The 19,208-nt window shown below is 39.0% G+C and overlaps 1 protein-coding gene across 12 annotated transcripts in view; it reads right to left on the bottom strand.

The window, feature by feature from the left end:
* The window catches only part of RIMS2 (regulating synaptic membrane exocytosis 2), a 767,247-nt gene that overhangs the window by 521,686 nt on the left and 226,353 nt on the right, over positions 1-19,208 (bottom strand). For all 12 annotated transcript variants that reach the window (XM_034763436.1, XM_034763437.1, XM_034763454.1 and 9 more), the window contains one exon: positions 3,687-3,997. In XM_034763436.1, the coding sequence (XP_034619327.1) occupies positions 3,687-3,997 (311 nt within the window). The remainder of the gene's footprint in view (positions 1-3,686; positions 3,998-19,208) is intronic.

The following is a 19,208-nucleotide window of genomic DNA, read 5'->3' as shown; positions in this document are numbered from 1 at the left end:
TCAGCTACAGATTTCCCGTATGATGCCGGGCAAGTGACTTACACCAATATTTTCTCTGGAGGACACTAACTGTGTGTTCCTCATTTTCTAGGTGCCCAAACTGAGACATCTGGAGCCTGATATGCCGAACTGCTAAGTGCTGACTACTGCAATTAAGGTTAATGGAAGCTGTGGGTGCTCAGTAAGCAAAAGCTCAAAACAAAGTAAAGACACCAATTTTCAAATTTAACTGGAAAAATCTATTCATCTGTAAGCATACTTATTCTTTCTTATATGCTATGAAAAAAGCAGACAGTCTGCAATTCATATCCTCAGCCATACTGTACAAACCACTTACTGTAGATACAACAAAAATAATGAACCAAATAACCCACACAAACTCAAATCAGTACTTGAGACTTCAAAATTATAGCAAAATTACATTCAATACATCAGTATTATACACTATATATATATGCTAATGTAAGTAAATTAATATATTTTAAGAAAATAAAAACAATATACAGGTAGTCTTATTTATATAGCCTTTTGGATGTATATTGTCAGATAAATTTTGAAAGGGACCTATAACTCTCATGCAGTATTTTGAAAATAGTTCCGCACACTATGTCCTGGGGACATATTCCTGGACATACACCACAGTCTTGGAGATTCTTTGGGATAATGAATGAGCTCTCTCACACATGAGAATAAATGATTTTATTTTACAGTTTTAATTTTCCAAAACTAAGTCTGGTGTAAACACATTAATAAACCTAGGGACACAAAAAGTCTGGAAACATGTTATTATATCATGCTATTTTTTATATTCTTATTCACTTTCTGACTACTTACTGTGCTCTGGATATAAGTCCCCTTCTCAAAACATTAGCCCCACTATTGCTACTTCTCTGTCAGTGGGGTCATTTTGATTTGTCTTATTTCTCTTTTGGATTTATCTTATACAGAAAAGTGTGAGGAACAAAAATGCCCTCCCATACTAGTCAGGAAAAACTCACTCCCTTGATTGAGCTCTTTTATAATAAAATTCTGTCAAGGTGATATCACATCCAACATGCTCATCTAGTGGCTAGTCATTTTAATCCTTCAGTTGCACCTGAAGAGATACATCTATATTATTAGACATTCTAATTTATATTTTTAAATAGAAAATACAAAATCAAGCCTCACACTCTTTAAGATACTTTGGATATGCTAGCTTGACCAAAGCTGGAGGGATTAGAAGATGGAAAGAGGTTCTTAGAGTATGATCAGCAATCAAAAAGAAAAAAATAATATTTTAGGCTAATCGGTACTGCTCCATTAGCCTAAGAGAATACCACAAAATACTTTATAATTTAAAAAAGAAAACATTTTATTATTAATAAAATACTATGTACTATTTTAATAAAAGGGTAATAAAATGAAAGCCTTCACTTTTAAAATTTTGTTTTAAATAAAATTATAATTCCTTTTAAAAATATTGATACTGTTAAGACTACCACATTGGTAATGCACACACTGTCATATAATGATTCATGTTTGAGACTTAGCTCAGTCCCTGGATTTTAGCCCAGCACCTCTTAGAGACCCTGATATAGGGAGAGTCTGGCATCCTTCTCTAATAGACACTCTGGCCAGCTTAGGAAAGAGATGACCATGCATCAGGAGGTATCCTATTTCAAGCTCTCCTTCAATGGAAGGAAGATTGGCTCCATGAAAATTAAGACGGGGTATTATAACCATAGAAAAATTAAGAGATTTTCTCAGTACTAGAGGCCCCTCTAAACCTCAAAGATGTGCAGCACTTACTATAGGTACAATTTTAGGTGTGGTTGTTACACAAGATTGTATTTATGTTAGTTAAGAGACAATAGGATGAGTAAGTATACAAATAAAACTGAAAGAGGAGACTGGGTCTGAAGGAGCCAGTGTTTGTTTGTTAACCAAGACACATACATTAGGTTAATATATACCAAATTATGTGACTGCCTGCCAGTAGTAAGAGCTGAATAGGCCTAGGTTTTTCCGAGAGTTCTGTTCACTTTGCTAAGCTACATCCCACAATACCCTGCAATAGTATAGCTCAGTATTTGGCATAAGAGAGAGGAAACTTGTCAAAAATCAAGCTACATTTGTTCTATATCTTGGTACAAGCTGAGGAAGTACCTTCATGGATCAGGACCTGGAATGCTAGTATCCAAAACAAGAATAGGAAAGGTACATAAAAGTTAAGGGATTAAGAGAAACAGATGAGCTGGATTTCATAAACACTCCTAACTGAAATGGATAACTTTGGGAGCACATCTCCTGTATAAGAGGAATATAACAACCCTGTGTGAGACAGCTTCCCAGAGACACTATAGTATTGAACCTTTTCCCTACACTATATTATTAATGGCTTTTAGCAATAAACATGACTGATTGATTATTTGGTCTGTTGAATATCTTTCATAATGAACCAAGTGTAGTCAAGCAATTGACCATACAGTTTATCAACAAGTTGGATATTGATGATCTTAATGGGAATGGATGGAATTCAAGGACAGAGTATTTTTTCCTGTTGGTCTATTTTATTTTGAACTGTGTATATGTATATTATACCTGTAGTTAGAGTTTTAGACAATAGCATTTTAAAAATCTATCTAGTCTTTATACAGGAATTGAAATACTGCTGGGGAGCTGGGGCATTATCATTATAATACTATAGGGGATGCATGATTCCATTTTCTAGGCATAATTAAGAAAAAATGAGAAATGGAATAAGTCTTTTTTTCTCCCATTGTGCCTGCTGCTCTTTAGCAATGAGTTCAACTGCCAACTTCAGTATTGTGCAGCTCAGAGACAGTGAATATAATTAAGAAGCACTTGGATCCGCTCAGCACTGAACCTGTCAACTGAAATCAGAGCAAAGGGCAGAAGGCAGAATAGGTGAAGCAAAAAGGTCTGGTTAATTACATTCAACTTTTTTCCAACCAGGGCAGGAAATGGGGATTAGAATTTGGGGAGGCGGGTGGAAGGAACGTTACAATTATATTAATTTAAAAAATAGTTGTAGTTTCAGCCTGTGATAGGTGACACTAAGATGAAAGGGTTAAGAGTTATTTTATTTTTTTATTGATGGGGAGGACTGAGGTTTAAACCTGAGGTTGGAAACTCTGAGGAAGATGCAGTGCTGATGTCATCACTCAAAGATATTACAATCTTGCATTCAAAATACAGCAGGTATTATGCAAAGTAACATTCTGACAATCTGAGTGACTACTAACTTCCAACAACACACCTTGTCATGTCTTGTTTTTTAAGTATTGGCAGTAATCACAATAATTATTCCAGAAAGTTAGTGATCACACAAAACTGCGGACTACATATTTTATAAAGAGTATACAAAGAGCGTTTTGTAAGAGGGAAATGACCTAAGCGCAATGTAGACTTTCAGCATCACATTTTCAGGTGTGTCATAACATTATCATTTTTTGGCTGGCCAATACCTTTTTTGAGAAGGAGAGGAAGAAGAAGAGAGCATACTGTCTGCAACTTTCTGAACACAATGAAAGGCTCCTCACCTGCTTACCAATTAGAACTGTTTAAAAAAAACAACCTAAAATATATATAATTAGGAGATGCAAGATGTCACATAGGATTTGTAGAATAAAGTCAACTTCAACAAACTCTCTTATCAGTATGAAGATGAAACAGTTCCTTACCTGTCTGAAGTTGTGTCACTTGCAACCTGGTGCTTCACTCCTGAACCATTTTTAATTGAGTCTTGTCTTGTGAGCACTTGAGGTCTATTTTTGTCCAAAGCTGGTGTGGATGTGTCACCTGAGGGTCCTTGGTACTGGGACTGTTCCTGCAGCTTTGCTTTTTTCTCCTGAGGTGCTTCCTCGTTCCGCAACCCTCTAATACGTTCTTGATCCAGCTGCTGTGGTGTATTTGATGCACTGTTGTAGAACCAGGCTCCTGATTTTGTGAGGATTTCTTGTTGTTTTCGGCACAAGTTACATACCCACATTACCTGTGCATTGATTTAAATGAAAAACAAATTAGTTTTGTCAAAGAATTCAAAAATAAAAAAGTTTTAGTTAAGCATGTGTCAGTTGGGCAGCTAGTTCTGGAGGTACAAACAAGAGTATAACTTCACTTCTTTAAAATAAAGTTAGAGACAAGGTATTAATAAGCATAACAAAATATGTCTAGAAAATATGGAAAGAAAAGTTTCTTTAATAAAATATAACGCAAGAAAGTATTTTTGATTCCATTCTTGCTTTTGCATTTACAGTAATTGGAAAGATGGTAAATCATAAGAACGGCTATACTGGGTCAGACCAAAGGTCCATCTAGCCCAGTATCCTATCTCCCAACAGTAGCCAATGCCAGGTGCCCCAGAGGGAATGAACAGAACAGGTAATCATCAAGTGATCCATCCCCTGTCGCCCATTCCCAGCTTCTGGCAATGTTGGACATACTAATTTTTAAAAGAGATTCAGTTTTGAAATAGGATTAATAAAGATTAACTTTTCAACTGTTTTTAAATTGAAAGTATTTTAAATGATAGATACGAGGGTTCTTTTTAAATATTTTCCCTTCAGCTAAAACACTAATACAATCCCTAATTTTGGTCCTCTTTGACTTTTGTTTTAGGATCTTTTTAAAATAACCATTGGCTTTTTAAATGAATTAGTTGCTAAATCATTAATGGACTCTACTTAATACCTGTTACATCACATCACCATTTAACAACAGCCTTGAAAAATACAGAGCAGTATTATAAGTCTTTCATTTGTGAATGCTCCCCCACTCCCTATCATGCATACAGCCCAAACAAACATTCCACACAACAACATTTATTGTTAAAAGGATTCTGGCCAACAATACGTTCTAACAAACCCTGTAATGCAAAATTAATCAGTCACTAAACCCAATTAATCAAATACAGATTTCTGAGTGCTAGGACATTCCATTTTCATAGATTTTTATCATCAAGTTGGAAGCTATGTTTGTATTTTTTAAAGTGTTAAATTTTATTTATTTGAATTTAATAAGCTAATGGTATCAAAGTACATCAGAATGTAATAGCGTAGATGTTTTAAATTTTTTTAATAAGGCAATTACTGGGGTTCAGGTTATAAATATGGCTTTTGTCAAGTTCAAATCCAAAACTAATATATTTTAAAAGGTCCCAACATGAAATTCAAGACCATAGATTTTTATTCTACAGTAGACTCAAGTAAATCGGACATTTAATGATCAGATAGATCATTAATAGTAGATGGATTTGCAAGATGTGGAAATAGAGGGGAAAAGATTATTATTAAGAGATAAGGGTAACATGATAGAAGCAATAAGAGGGGGTAAAAATATAAGAAAATGGATTAAATTAAAGAAAAATCAGGGTTAGGAACTTTGGATCAGATCTTTAGCTGGTGCAGAAAACATAATTCTACTGACTTCAACTTTGATATGCCAATTTCACCAGTTTACTATCTGGACCTCTATATTTAATTGTAGGGCTAAATGGGGGCATGTGACTTGATTTTTTAAACTGCTGCAAATTAAATTAAACTGCTGTAAATTAAATTACATTGATTTAATAAATACAAAGGTAAAAATTCAATATTTATGAGAATGATTTTTAACAATGAAGTGGAGATTATTTATGGGAATGATTTTTAATAATGAAGTGGAGAAATTATTTAACTCTTGTTTTGTGTTAATAACTGATTATTCAAAAATTTATTGAAACTTCCCAATTATGTAACTATTGCATATGTTGTACTTAGTTATTTATAATATAATAAAATGTGCTTACCTACAGGGTCTTGAGATTGTAATTGATTACATTAGTGCAGGTCATTTCCAGCACTAGGTAATTTGGAACTTGATTATGTAGTACAAAGCAAATATATATGTCTATATGCCAGAACATGTCCAAAGAGTAAAAACAAAAGTATTAACTTTATAAACTCATTATAATAAAACAATACATCTGTTTCAGTTTGTTTTAAAACAATTAATTTATATAGTACTCATTCACTAATCTAATCTTTTAATTCCTTCCTCTTTTCACAAATCTCAGCTTGTCTCCTTTTGTATTCTTCCTTCTACTATTTTGTGGTCTATGTGCTGACATTTTTATACATCTTATGTACATATTTTTAGGAGAACCACACCCAGCCGAAGGTATGGCTAATCATCCCCACTAACCACAGCTTGATCAGCCATTAATTTTTTATTCTGCACAATAAAATATTTAACCAGAAATTGCATAATGCTCCAAACCAGGTTTTTAGTAAATGTAACTAACTAGATGATCAGGCTATGGAGGTATAACACTCAGTGTCTTCTTCAAAAAGAGAGAAAAGACATCACACTGAAAATGTAGTACCTGCCTCTTAACACAACAACTCAAACCACCAGAAAATATCCAGTATGAAGAAGCTACAAACTGTACGGTTCTTTTAATCTCCAATGAGTTACCCAGTTGAAAACTTGGGCCAGGCTGCCTAATCAATCCTGACCAAAAATATTTCTATGGAAGCTTCATTTGGAAGGCGATTTAAAAGAGAGAGGTCCTGCTAACACTGGACTGAGTGGCTTTCTCGTTTGAAAACTGCCGAATGATGCCTGTTTCTCTGATGTTATGAGGGCATGTCCTTTTCATTTTGACTGTGACACTATTCCCATCATTAATATTCAAGCTTTCAGAACTCATTTCAGTTCAATTCAGTGAGATTTTATTGACATAAACTATATAAAGCTCAAAGTGTCAAAAAGAGACGGACCCCCTCAGGTATCTGTATGAGGTAGCATGATCTCCCCACAATGAACATCAATGAACCACTTGACGTGTCGGACTTGCTATCTTCTATATATAAATATCCTGAAGACAGGTCTCCTATGCATCCCTCAGATAAGTCAGGGTATAAACCAAAGCTCCAAGATGAAATTTTAGAACCAAAGCAGGGAGACTGGTTTGCCTTCTGAAACAGGATTAGGTTTTGTAATGGGTGACCACTGGAACTTGTAATTAGAGTTGGTCAGGAATTTTTCAATGATTTAAAAAAAAAAATCAGAAAAAACCCAATTAATCAAAAAACAAAACTTTCTGTGGGAAAATGTTGATGAAACTTTTGTCCAGAAGGCTTCTCAAGTCCAAGATAGAATTTCTAGTCAAAATAAGCGAGATAGCAAGAGACCCCCTAGAACAGTGATTCTCAGCCAGGGGTATATGTACCCCTGGGGGTATTCAGAGGTCTTTGAGTGGGTACATCAACTCATCTAGATATTTGCCTAGTTTTACAACAGGCTACATAAAAAGCACTAACAGTCAGTACAAACTAAAATTTCATACGAGTTGTTTATACTGCTCTATATACTGTACACTGAAATGTAAGTGCAATATTTATATTCCAATTGGTTTTATAATTATATGGTAAAATGAGAAAGTAAGCAATCTTTCAGTAATAGCATGCTGTGACACTTTTATTTGTATGTCTGATTTTGTAAGCAAGTAGGTTTTAGACAAATGAGACGCCTGAAAAGGGTACAATTGTGTGGAAAGATTGAGAGTCACTGCCCTAGAATAGCTAAATAGTTACTCTAGGTACGCTAACTATTTGGTTATTATGGGATCTTTCTTGTTCTCGCTCTGTTTTTTTCTTGAAAAACTTAGAAAGTTCGCCATTTTCTTACAACGTGAAACAGGGAAGGTGGAGGGGGGGAATTGAACATTTTCCTGGGATGGGAAACCATTTTCCACCCAGCAATAGATGTAATGTCTCTAGCTGCCTTCTCCACAGTCAGAGGGCTGGTCCCCACTTAGTCCGGACTTCGGACTAAGGTACGCAAATTCAGCTACGTTAATAACGTAGCTGAATTCGAAGTACCTTAGTCCGAACTTACCGCGGTCCAGACGCGGCCGGAAGTCTCCCCCCGTCGACGCTGCGTACTCCTCTCGGCGAGCTGGAGTACCGGCGCCAACTGTGAGCACTTCCGGGATCGATCCGGGATCGATTTATCGCGTCTTAACTAGACGCGATAAATTGATCCCAGAACATCGATGGCGTGCCGCCGGACCAGCCGGTAAGTGAAGACTAGGCCAGAGTTTCCACTGAATAAAGCGCTAAACTTTTCACATACACCTCTACCCCAATATAACGTGACCTGATATAACTCGAAATCGGATATAACGCGGTAAAGCAGCGCTCCAGAGGGGTGGGGCTGCACACTCTGGCGGTGCAAAGCAAGTTCGATATAATGCGGTTTCACCTACCGCATCTGAGGTAAGATTTTTTGGCTCCCAAGGACAGCGTTATATAGGGGTAGAGGTGTACATGACACTAATTAAAGACCCAAATCCTGCAGTCATTACTCAGGCACAGAAATCAGTGGCAATTTTGAACGCGTAACCCACTGCAGTATCAGATCCTTAAAAGTCTTCTTACAGTATTTTCCTGGTCTTGTTAGAGATTTAAAATGATTCACTGAAACCAAACAGCACAAGCTGAACCACTCAGTATATAACTCCTTAGTCCCCGGCTACATTTTTCCCTCGAAGAGGGGCACTTCAGGATGCCTAGCACTTTTACCCTGGCCACAAAGCAATGTGGTACAGTGATCAGTCCTTCCAACAGAAGATGGTTGGAGGTTTCCCTCTCCCGGGGTCATGAACTTGCTGCTGGGTTAGCCACAGTGGGCTGTCAGAGAGAAATATAGCCATTTCCTTCCCTTATAGCCATGTGTGTGATTTAATGAGCTACTTCTGCAGTAATACAAGCCTCTGCTGGGCTGTGTAGCTAAAAACCTAGCTCAGCACATGGCAGCACAGTTGCCAATGCCACTAGACAGCTGAGGAAACAGAAATTTTTATGAAAAAAGTTGGATCAACATCTGTCCCTTTGTTTAAAGGCACTACCCAATCTTAAAGTGATAGGAATCTGTGGTATCCTGGTTTGTCATTTCATTTCCACTCTAAAGTTTGGAATCTGTTTCTCATAGACTGCCACTGAGATTGGATCAACTCCTTTTTTTCTGATCACACTCCAGAGAAGTAATCATAGCATATCCAACCGACTTCCAGCAAAATCAGATTGGCTCCAAAGATATTTAATTATGTTTCTTATAGACTTTCACAGCAAAATGGATCAGATGTGAATGAAATTATACTATAAATGTTAAAAAAACAACCCTACAAAACATGAAAATAAAGGAAATTGAAAACAAAAAGCTATATTAAAGTGTTCTATGCTAGAGTAAGCTTTTAAATATAGCATGCCAAAAATATATAGCCCTTTGCTTTTCATATATTTTTCATCATTTTACCTGTTTGCTAATACCAGCTATAACTAACACTTATTTTCAAATACATTGCATAATTTATTCATGACGAAAACTGCTTCTTACATTTAGATGTTCAGATTGTTGAGATAAGCAGTTACGGTTTTCTTTTAAAGTAACATTAAAGAACTAACAAAATGCCACTGTCACATATGTAGGCAAATTAATTAATGTACACAAAGATATTCAGGCTCTGATTTATTAGAGGTCAGAGTTGATTTCTACATCTTATTCCTCAGTCTCTAGTAGCATTTTTGTTATAAAAATATTTAGTTCCAGTAGCATACACAATATGCTAAGGTTATATTTTGTTTTAAAACTGAGAAGGACTGATTCATGCTCTGACAAAATCATAATCTAAAGACAATTTGCAAACTGCATTTGCATTTTAACTCCTCTATCCATTGTTTAACAGCAACCTGGAAAAAAATATATACAAGAAAATAATGTGTGCCTATACCAACATGGAAGACTCTGGATGTGAATTATTTTAAAAACTAGTACAGTGTCCATCTTAAATGGAGAAAAAAAACGCAAAATCCTGCTCTCTAACACCTCTAATAATTTTCATTTTCTGAAGTTACTAAAAAACTTGCATCCTAAAAGGTTGCCAGTATCTTTTGAAACACACAAATGTACATTAATTCACAGCAAAGGCTGAAACACCATCTAGTGCCTATAGTAGGTATTGCTAATTTTTTCAAAAAATTAAACAGGAGTACTTGTGATACCATAGGGCAGGTCTACACTACCTACCTGAATCGGTAGGTAGAAATCCATCACTCGGGGATCGAATTATCGCGTCTCGTCGGGACGTGACAATCGATCCCCGAATCGACGCTTCTACTCCACCAGCGGAGGTAGGAGTAAGCGCCGTCGATGGGGGAGCCACGGAAGTCGATTTGCGGCCGTCCTCACAGTGGGGTAAGTTGGCTCCAGTACGTTGAATTCAGCTACGCTATTCGCGTAGCTGAATTTGCGTCTCTTAAATCGACCCCCACCCCACCCCCGTAGTAAGGACGTTGCCTTAGAGACTAACAAATTTATTTGAGCATAAGCTTTCGTGGTCTACAGCCCACTTCATCAGATGCATAGAATGGAACATATAGTACGAAATGTATATACACTGTGGCAGAGCTCTGACCTTGTCTCCGCGGGTCCTGCGCTTCTAGGCGGTATATGCTAGCCTCAGTGGCTCTCTGTGACCCTCCATGTAGCCCTTCTCTCTCTAGGGCCAGGGTTATAGTCTACTGAGCCCTTTTCATCATAAGCCAGCAAGGAGGTTGGTGAGAGAACTCCCACAGTCTCTGTTGTCCCTAGGGTTTGTTGTAGAACAGTTTAGCCTCCTGTCCTGACAGGGGCCTGACTTCCCCTCCCAGGAGGTGTTCCTGTAGTGGTGGGTTGGGGGGGAACCCGGGCCCACCCTCTACTCCGGGTTCCGGCCCAGGGACCCTAATGGTAGCAGCTGTTGGCAGCCAACCTTTCACTGCCAAAGTTGCTACATTTCCCTGGACCACTTCCCCACAGCTCTCCTGCTTCTCCCTTCTTCACCCTTACCTTAGGGCTCCCTTATCAATAACTTGAGGGTGTCTTCATTAACCAGCCCTTCAGCCGCACTTCCTCTCCTCTGGCTCCCTGGCTCTCCTCTGCCTGACTGGAGTGAGCCCTTTTTATAGTATCAGCGGGGCCTTAATTAGAGTCAGGTGGTCACATTAGCTTAATGCCCTCACCTGACTCTTTGCAGGTTAATTGGAGTCAGGTGTTCTCATTAGCCTGGAGCAGCCCCTGCTTTGGTCAGTCAGGGAACAGAAAACTGTTAATCCAGTGGCCAGTATATCTGCCTTCTGCTATTCTGCTGTACCCAACTGGCTGGGTCTATCACAGCATACAGAGAACATGAAAAGGTGGAAGTAGACATACCAACTGTAAGAGGCTAATTAACTAAGATGAGGTATTATCAACAGGAGAAAAAAAACTTTTGTAGTGATAATCAAGATGGCCCATTTTAGACAGTTCCTTTTGCGGATACAGATTAACACGGCTGCTACTCTGAAAAAAATTAAACATTCTTTACTAATATGTCACAATAACTACACAAAATATATCAAAGATGACATTTCAGTATTAACTCTGAATTTAGTTTATTTTTCAAAACACATTTTCCTCTTTTTTTACGTAGCTCTCTGTTTTTAGCCAAGTACTGACCCAAACTGAAATTAAGATAGAGATTTACCTCAAATCTCCACCTTATTTTGATTCTACACAATCCTAATCTGTACAAGAAACAGAGAAGTTCCAAATGTTTTAGCATGGGCTTTCCTTTACTCCATCAGCTCTTAATGGACATAATATGATAAGCTTCTGACTCCTACCATCACCTCCAAAGAGCACTGGTGGCTAGTACCCCTACATTTGAAGCAAGCTTTTTGAATAAATAATTATATCCCCTACTTTCACAGCTACTATCTTAATATAGTTGGAAAAATAAGCAAACTCCTCAAAGACAGAAATGTCAGTCTAATCAACCAATGTCTGGAGAAGGGCAATGAACATTTACATAGAGGATAAGAGCGACACATCTGTAGCAGTCTTAGCTAGACTAAGAAGTATGATCTGTGTACTTTCTTACACGCCAATTTACTACTTGACAGTATGTAATAGTAATTCTTCTTAACAATAGAACAAAACTTATCCACTATTTTAAATCCATTTGTAATTGCAATGTATAAAGTATTGCTTATTTATAAATAATCTTTGCCTGCAGATTTCTTGTAAAGTAAAAATACATCTTAAATTTAATCAAATGGATTGAAATTCCAAGTCATTTTTATTTTAAACCTTTACAATAAATTATATGAAAAGTAAGACTTATATCTTGCAAAAAATTACCATTTGCTGTACTTCTAGATAATATTAAAAATACAGGATGTATCACATTACATTATATGAAAAATACAGGTCTTATAATAATTTCAAAATACTTGAGATTATCAATAGAGGGGCATAACCAAAACCACAGATCATGTATTTGATCATATCATCCTACACTCTGGTTCCAAACTGTGCTGGGCCTTCCTCATTTTGCAAAATTGCAATACGGGATTTCAGTGAGCTATTAGTTTAACCTCTGTTTCTCTTGGCAGGAGTCACTTCTGGACACATTCTAACTCAGAAAATGAGAGACTGATCTACCTTTCTTGAGAAGGTTATTTTGCCTAGTCATCGGTTTCTTTCTAAGACACTGAAGCTTCCAAGAGCTTTTCAGAAGCATACCAGTAGCTCTGGACATTCTAATATTAGTGGTGCAAGGCAGAGGTCATAAATTATTCAGTATTCTTCCTGTTTCACACAAGCGTATACCTTAAGAAGCCCTTGGAATCAAAAGAATATTCTTTGGGACTAGCCAAAAGTATTTATTTGCATCCTACTTGGTTGCATAAAAGGTTAAAATACAGTCTTTCATCAGTTTTCTAAACAAGAAATTTCATATTTTTCTTGCCATCAAGTTTGAATACTCTAGTGGTTGAGGCAACTAATTCCAGAATTTACTGTACACAGCGTGCTGAAAAAAAATTAAAACTTGGATTATTGGGGAAACAAACATTACTTTTTATTGGGCACACTCTGATTAATGCCAACCAATGGCTTATGATTGCTAAAGCATCATACTGAACCATGTCAAAGGTCACTATCCATGTTTCACAGGGCAGCTGATAAAGAGAACAACCCAACCCAGATCCACCTCTGAGTAGTTAATTTACTTAGGAGGAGACAACAACCTTCACAATGTCTTCCCTGTTATGTGCAACCAAATATCCTTAGAGAACCTCCTGGTCAGAAAAGCAATGGCAATAATGGCCCATGTCAGCGCCAAACCTTCCTTCAAATCGGCTCATCACTGCACATTATGGAGTTCAACCTCAAGGGCCATCCAATGCAAAGTGTGATTATATCACAATGATCCTGCAGACTCAAGATATCAGTGTGCTTGTGCTACAACACACAGGGTTGGCCTTACCATGAGGTGAACTGAGGCAGCTGCCTCAGGTGCCAGACTGTGGGGGGGCACCACTAGAACCCAGAGTCTAGAAAATTGTGTCTGCTGCTGGTGCATTTGTATTCTCTCTGCTCTAGATGCACAGAGATGGTGGAGTGGTGTGCTGGAGGAAGGAGGGCACAAGAGACATAACAGGCAGGCAAGAGAAAAGGTGAGAGGGAATAACAGAAAGCAGCAGGAGCTGCAGGGAGAGAGAGGAGGAGCCTCGTATGTATCTCTCTGGCACCCCCAGGAGCCTGAACTGATTAACACCAGCTTCTCAGGTAGCTTCCTGTTTCCTGCTGCTTCCCTGAACCCACTTGAGAAGAACAGGCAGTCAACTGAAGTAGTAGGAGCCAGTTAGGCTCTTAAGATGCTGATATCTTCCCTCACTCAGGCCCTGCTACCAGCCTTCAATTGAGTGTTGAGAGCCACTATAGCTGGCACAGAACAGCAGTCATGAGTGAAAGAAGAAAACGCCCCTCTGGGGCAGCATTCAGAAAAAGAAAAAGCAAAGGAAGCTTTTCTATCTAAGCAGGAAGGAGCTCTCCTGAGATACATAGACACAAATGTTCATGGTGAGCCTTCTGGCCCCAGTGAGGACGTGAGTTGTGAGCAGATGCCTGATCTTCCACTTAGTCAGAGTGCAGGTGATCTGGCAGCTACTGCAGCATCCATATCTCCATCTCAAATAGATGTATTTGTATGTAATGTATGCACATTCCTGAAGAAAAGTGTAGATCAGAGAAGAGTGTGGTGGAGGCGCAAGAAACAGTTGCTGCTGAGTTTAGCTCCTTAAGTCTAGATAATCCAGGACTGTGGACCCACTTGAGCAGTAGCCTGAGGGACTTCCTTGTACTGCATGGGCCATAGCAAGTGAAAAACTTCATGTACCCCAAAGACAATGAAAATAGAAGTTTCCATCCAACACATTACTGGCGTGAAAACCCCAATGGTGACAAAGTGGAGAGGCCATGGCTTATGTACTCAAAAACCCAGAATGCTACATACTGTTTTTGTTGCAAACTCTTCCTGTCTAACATTCTAGCCACATTGGGTTCTACAGGAACAAAGGACTGGAAAAATCTGGCTAGAAATCTGGCATGCCCTGAGAAGGCAGCAAATCACCAGAGAGCTTTCCATAGGTGGAAAGAGCTTGAGATGAGACTAAGGTTAAAGGCCACCATAGATGATCAGCATCAAGAAAAGATTGCATCAGAGTCTCTTTACTGGAAAAATGTTCTGAAAAGGCTCATTGCCATTGTGAGAATGCTTGCTACCCAAAACCTAGCACTGCGTGGCACTTCAGATCAGCTGTATGTGCCAAACAATGGAAACTTCCTTAAAATTGTGGAGCTGATGACTGAGTTTGACGCTGTACTCCAGGAGCATCTAAGAAGAGTCACCACCCAAGAAATGTACACACACCACTACCTTGGAAAAACAATTCAAAATGAGATTGTATAGTTACTGGCCACAAAAGTCAAACAGAAGATTGTGGCAGATCTGAAGTCAGCAAGATATTACTCTGTTATTCTGGACTGCACACCTGACATCGGCCATATGGAACAAATGACTTTAATGGTGCATTTTGTAACAACAACAGAACCTAGTGAAAATGTCCCTGCAATGGTGACTGTCAGAGAGCATTTTCTAGAATTTATTGACATTGATGATACTACTGAAGCTGGTATGACAAATGTACTTCTTAAAAAGCTGGAAGATACAGGAATTGCAATAGCTGACATGAGAGGTCATGGCTATGATAATGGTGCCAACATGAGAGGAAAGAACAGAGGAATGCAGACCTGGATCCAAGAGTTAAACCCTCAAGCTTTTTTTGTCCCATGCAGTTCTCATTCATTGAGCTTGGTGGTCAGTGATGCAGCATCAGCTTTGAGTGAGGCTGCTGAATTTTTTAATGTAATTCAAAGCATCTATGTATTTTTCTCTGCATCAACTCATCGATGGCAAATTTTGAAGCAACATCGGGGAACATCCTCTCTGACACTGAAATCACTGAGTGCCACATGATGGGAAAGTCGAGTGGAGGCGATAAAGCCTATCAAACACCAAATTGGGAAGATAGATGATGCCATAGTTGCCATTATGGAGGATAATGCTATGACAGGAACTGTTTGTGAGTGAACAGTGGCAGAGGGAAATGGAATCACCAGAAACATATATAATTTCAAATTTCTGTGTGGCTTAGCGTTGTGGCATGACATACTGTTTGAAATAAATGTTGTAAGCAAGAGAGTCCAAGATTTTGACTTGATATATCTCAGGAATTCTCAAACTGGGGGTCAGGACAATCAGGGGGTCATGAGGTTAATACATGGGGAATGGCGAGCTGTCAACCTCCACTCCAAACCCCGCTTTGCCTTCAGCATTTATAATGGTGTTAAATATATAAAAAGTGTTTTTAATTTATAAGGAGGGTCGCAGTCGCTAGCTATGTGAAAGGGGTCACCAGTAAAAAAGTTTGAGAGTCACTGATATATCTGGAGCAATGTACCTACAGTCTTACCAGTCAGATGAGGGATTGCAAAATGTTCTGAAGAGTGCACACAAGTTGGCAGAGGAACTTCACACTGAAGCAATTTTCCCACCCATTGAAGAATACAAAGAGTCACCGAAGAAGACATTTTGATTACGAGGCACGGGATAATCCCATAAGAGACCCCAAACAACAATTCAAAGTTGAATACTTTAACCAGGTGCTAGATTGTGCAATACAGTCAGTTGAAGAACGTTTCATGCAGCTCAAGGAACACAGCAGTATATTTGGGATGTTGTATGATATTCCAAAATTCCTCACTATACCTGAAGAAGACCTACACGAGCAATGCAGGGCACTAGAGACAGTGTTGACACATGATGACAGGCGCAATATTGATGCAAGTGATTTAGGTGATGAACTGAAAGTCCTTTCAAGATACATTTCAGTAGGATCAATTCCAAAGGCTGTTCTGCAACATATGAGCACAAATAAGATGACCACCCTCTTTCCAAATGCTTTTGTTGCTCTGCGCATACTTCTAACACTTCCTGTAACAGTTGCCAGTGGAAAACACAGCTTCTCCAAGCTGAAGTTAATAAAAACACATCTACGCTCCACAATGACACAGGAGAGGCTGGTCGGCCTTGCAACCATCTCAATAGAGCATGAGCAGGCCCAGACTGTGGACCTTCAGGAAGCAGTTCAAATCTTTGCAACCAAGAAGGCATGGAAAGCACCGCTTTGATTATTCAAACAGATAAAAATGCCAGTGTTTACTATGCAATCAAGAAAAGTTACATTTGCTGTTCAGGCGTTTAAAAGTTAAGTATTACTTAAAATTTCTGAACAAGGCATTTTAAGTTGTTAGTTCTACTTTATTGGGGTAGGTAGCAGAGCAGTACCATGAGAGGAGTAGAAAAGGAAGAAGGCAGAATTGAGACCTTTCAAAGTTTTGGCCCAAGCGAGGGGACATGGGGGCGTCATTTGAGCTCCCCGCCTCAGGTGCCAAAATGTTGTGGACCGTCCCTGACGACACACCTGAAGAGTGAAGGCCACCAATCAAAGATCAACAGATATGTCCTTATATCTGCAAGGCATCATCCCAAATATGGTCTCATGATGTACATAAAACATGACCTTAAAGATTCCATCCAGGTCATGCCTATCACAACCCCTGCTCAGTTGCCATTAAGATCAGCCATCTGACAGTTATAAATGTGTACAAGCCACTGTCAATGGAATGGCCATGTCTAGCGTTACCAATGCCAAGCCATCCTACCATCCATGTCAGCGATTTCAATAGCCACAACAGCCTATGGGGCTATAACAAGAACAACTGTGTAGGAGAACAGCTGACATCCTGAGCTTTCACTGAAGACCGGCCCTCCTCTACAATACCAAAGACTGTGGCACATTCAAGTCGGCCCAATGGAGATAATGCTACACTTCTGACCCTTGTTTTGTGTCATGTGACATCAGCAGCCACCCCAGGCCATCCAAAAGGTCAGTTCTCAATGACTTTACCAACAGCCAACAGCCTACCCATTGTGATTTGTATAGGCCTACAAGTGCCACTCATTCAATCCTTCCTGAAACCGTGCTGGAATCTACAATCTGTTGATTGGTCCTTCTATGTGGTGAGGATTCAGTAAACCGGATCTCACCATATACAGCTCAATTACCACCACTTTGTAGGCCTACTAGTATCAGCAGTGAAATCAAACATTGTAAGGAGCTTTAGAAAAGCATTCACTCCTTGCTCGACAGAAGAGAGTGAGGTACTCGTCTCACAATATCAAGCCAACAAAAGCCCCAAACCACAATGGTATTGCCTGAGTTTTTGAACTCAGCTAGAAGAAAAACTTTGTGCAAAACCATGATGTTGCTTGACTTCAAGCCGCAAAGCCTGGAAGTTCCTCAGTCTTTTAGGCAGTGCAGCTCGAGCAGCCTACAAACCACATCAGTAAGTGCAGGTGCCATCTCTGCACAGTTAATTACCAATTCCCATGTGCCAATGGATAAAAACATCAGGCGGCAAGTCCACAACTGACTTTACCTCACACCGAATCAGTGCCAGTTGTCTTCATCCCTTTCTGCCCCTTGCACAGTAGATGAATTATGATTGGTGTAGAGCAGGGGTCGGCAACCTTTCAGAAGTGGTGTGCCAAGTTATTCACTCTAATTTAAGGTTTCGCGTGCCAGTAATACATTTTAACGTTTTTAGAAGGTCTCTTTCTAGAATATATACCGGTAATTAAACTATTGTTGTATGTAAAGTAAATAAGGTTTTTAAAATGTTTAAGAAGCTTCATTTAAAATTAAATTCAAATGCAGATCTTATCAGTTTAGTGTAATCCTTGCCCTTGCTTTTCCTTGCTGAGTTTTCCAATGTCTGGCACATATTTGGATACTTTAAGCTGCACACGGGCTTCTGAGTGATCAGCTGTTAACTGGCTCCGAGAGGGACAGAGGACAGATTTCATATGTGAAAATACATGTTCACACAGGTATGTGGATCCAAATGCTGAAAGCATTGCAAATGCAATTTTCTTCAAACAGATACATTTCACTGGCAGAGATGTCCAGCAGGTCAGAATAGAGGCCCCATGATCTCTCTCAGTAGCTTTAACTGCACTCTGCAGATCTTCAAACTTTGATGCCCACAATTCTGAGCTTTTTAACTGAATGAGCTGCATTTTGAAATCTTCAACACCCATCCTCTGAAATACAGACAAATCCAAGTTGCTTTCGTTGAACTTTTCAGGTTTAATTAGAAAAGAAAGCATTGGGCCAAATCGCTGGAAATCTTGAAATCTGTCAGAAAATTCTGATTCCAGTACTTGCATGTACATTCCAATCTCATTGACACTGACAGTGCAATGTGTCGATAGTTCTTTTATGTGTTGGAAGAAGTGGAAAGTCAAAGTTCCACTATCCAGAGGAAAAACTGCTAGTTTTACAACAAATGCCTTCCAGGTTTCATAAAGATCCAGAACCATTTGCCCTGCACCCTGGAGACAGAGGTTGAGTTCATTTAGGTGAGCGATGATGTCAGTTAGAAACACGAGCTTACACAGCCATTTGTCATCATCCAGTTCAGGGTAGTTTTGTCCTTTTTCCGATAAAAAGGCCTTGATTGCATCAAAACAGGAAGCACACCAAAACCTTGCCACGACTTAGCCACCAATGTTGCTGTGAAGTGGAATGTCATCATAGGCACTGTCCATCTCTTCTAGTAGTGCTTGAAACTGTCTGTGAGTCAAAGCATATCGAGCAATAAGGACATTCACAATTTGCACTACTGTATTCATCACATTATTAAGCTCTGAATTAGAAATTTTAGCACACAGG

The sequence above is a fragment of the Trachemys scripta genome, chromosome 2 (assembly GCF_013100865.1).
Source record: "Trachemys scripta elegans isolate TJP31775 chromosome 2, CAS_Tse_1.0, whole genome shotgun sequence".
In the NCBI taxonomy this organism is placed as follows: Eukaryota; Metazoa; Chordata; order Testudines; family Emydidae; genus Trachemys; species Trachemys scripta.
Note: the sequence above shows the minus strand (reverse complement) of the source record. Positions and strands in the feature narration are given on the sequence as shown.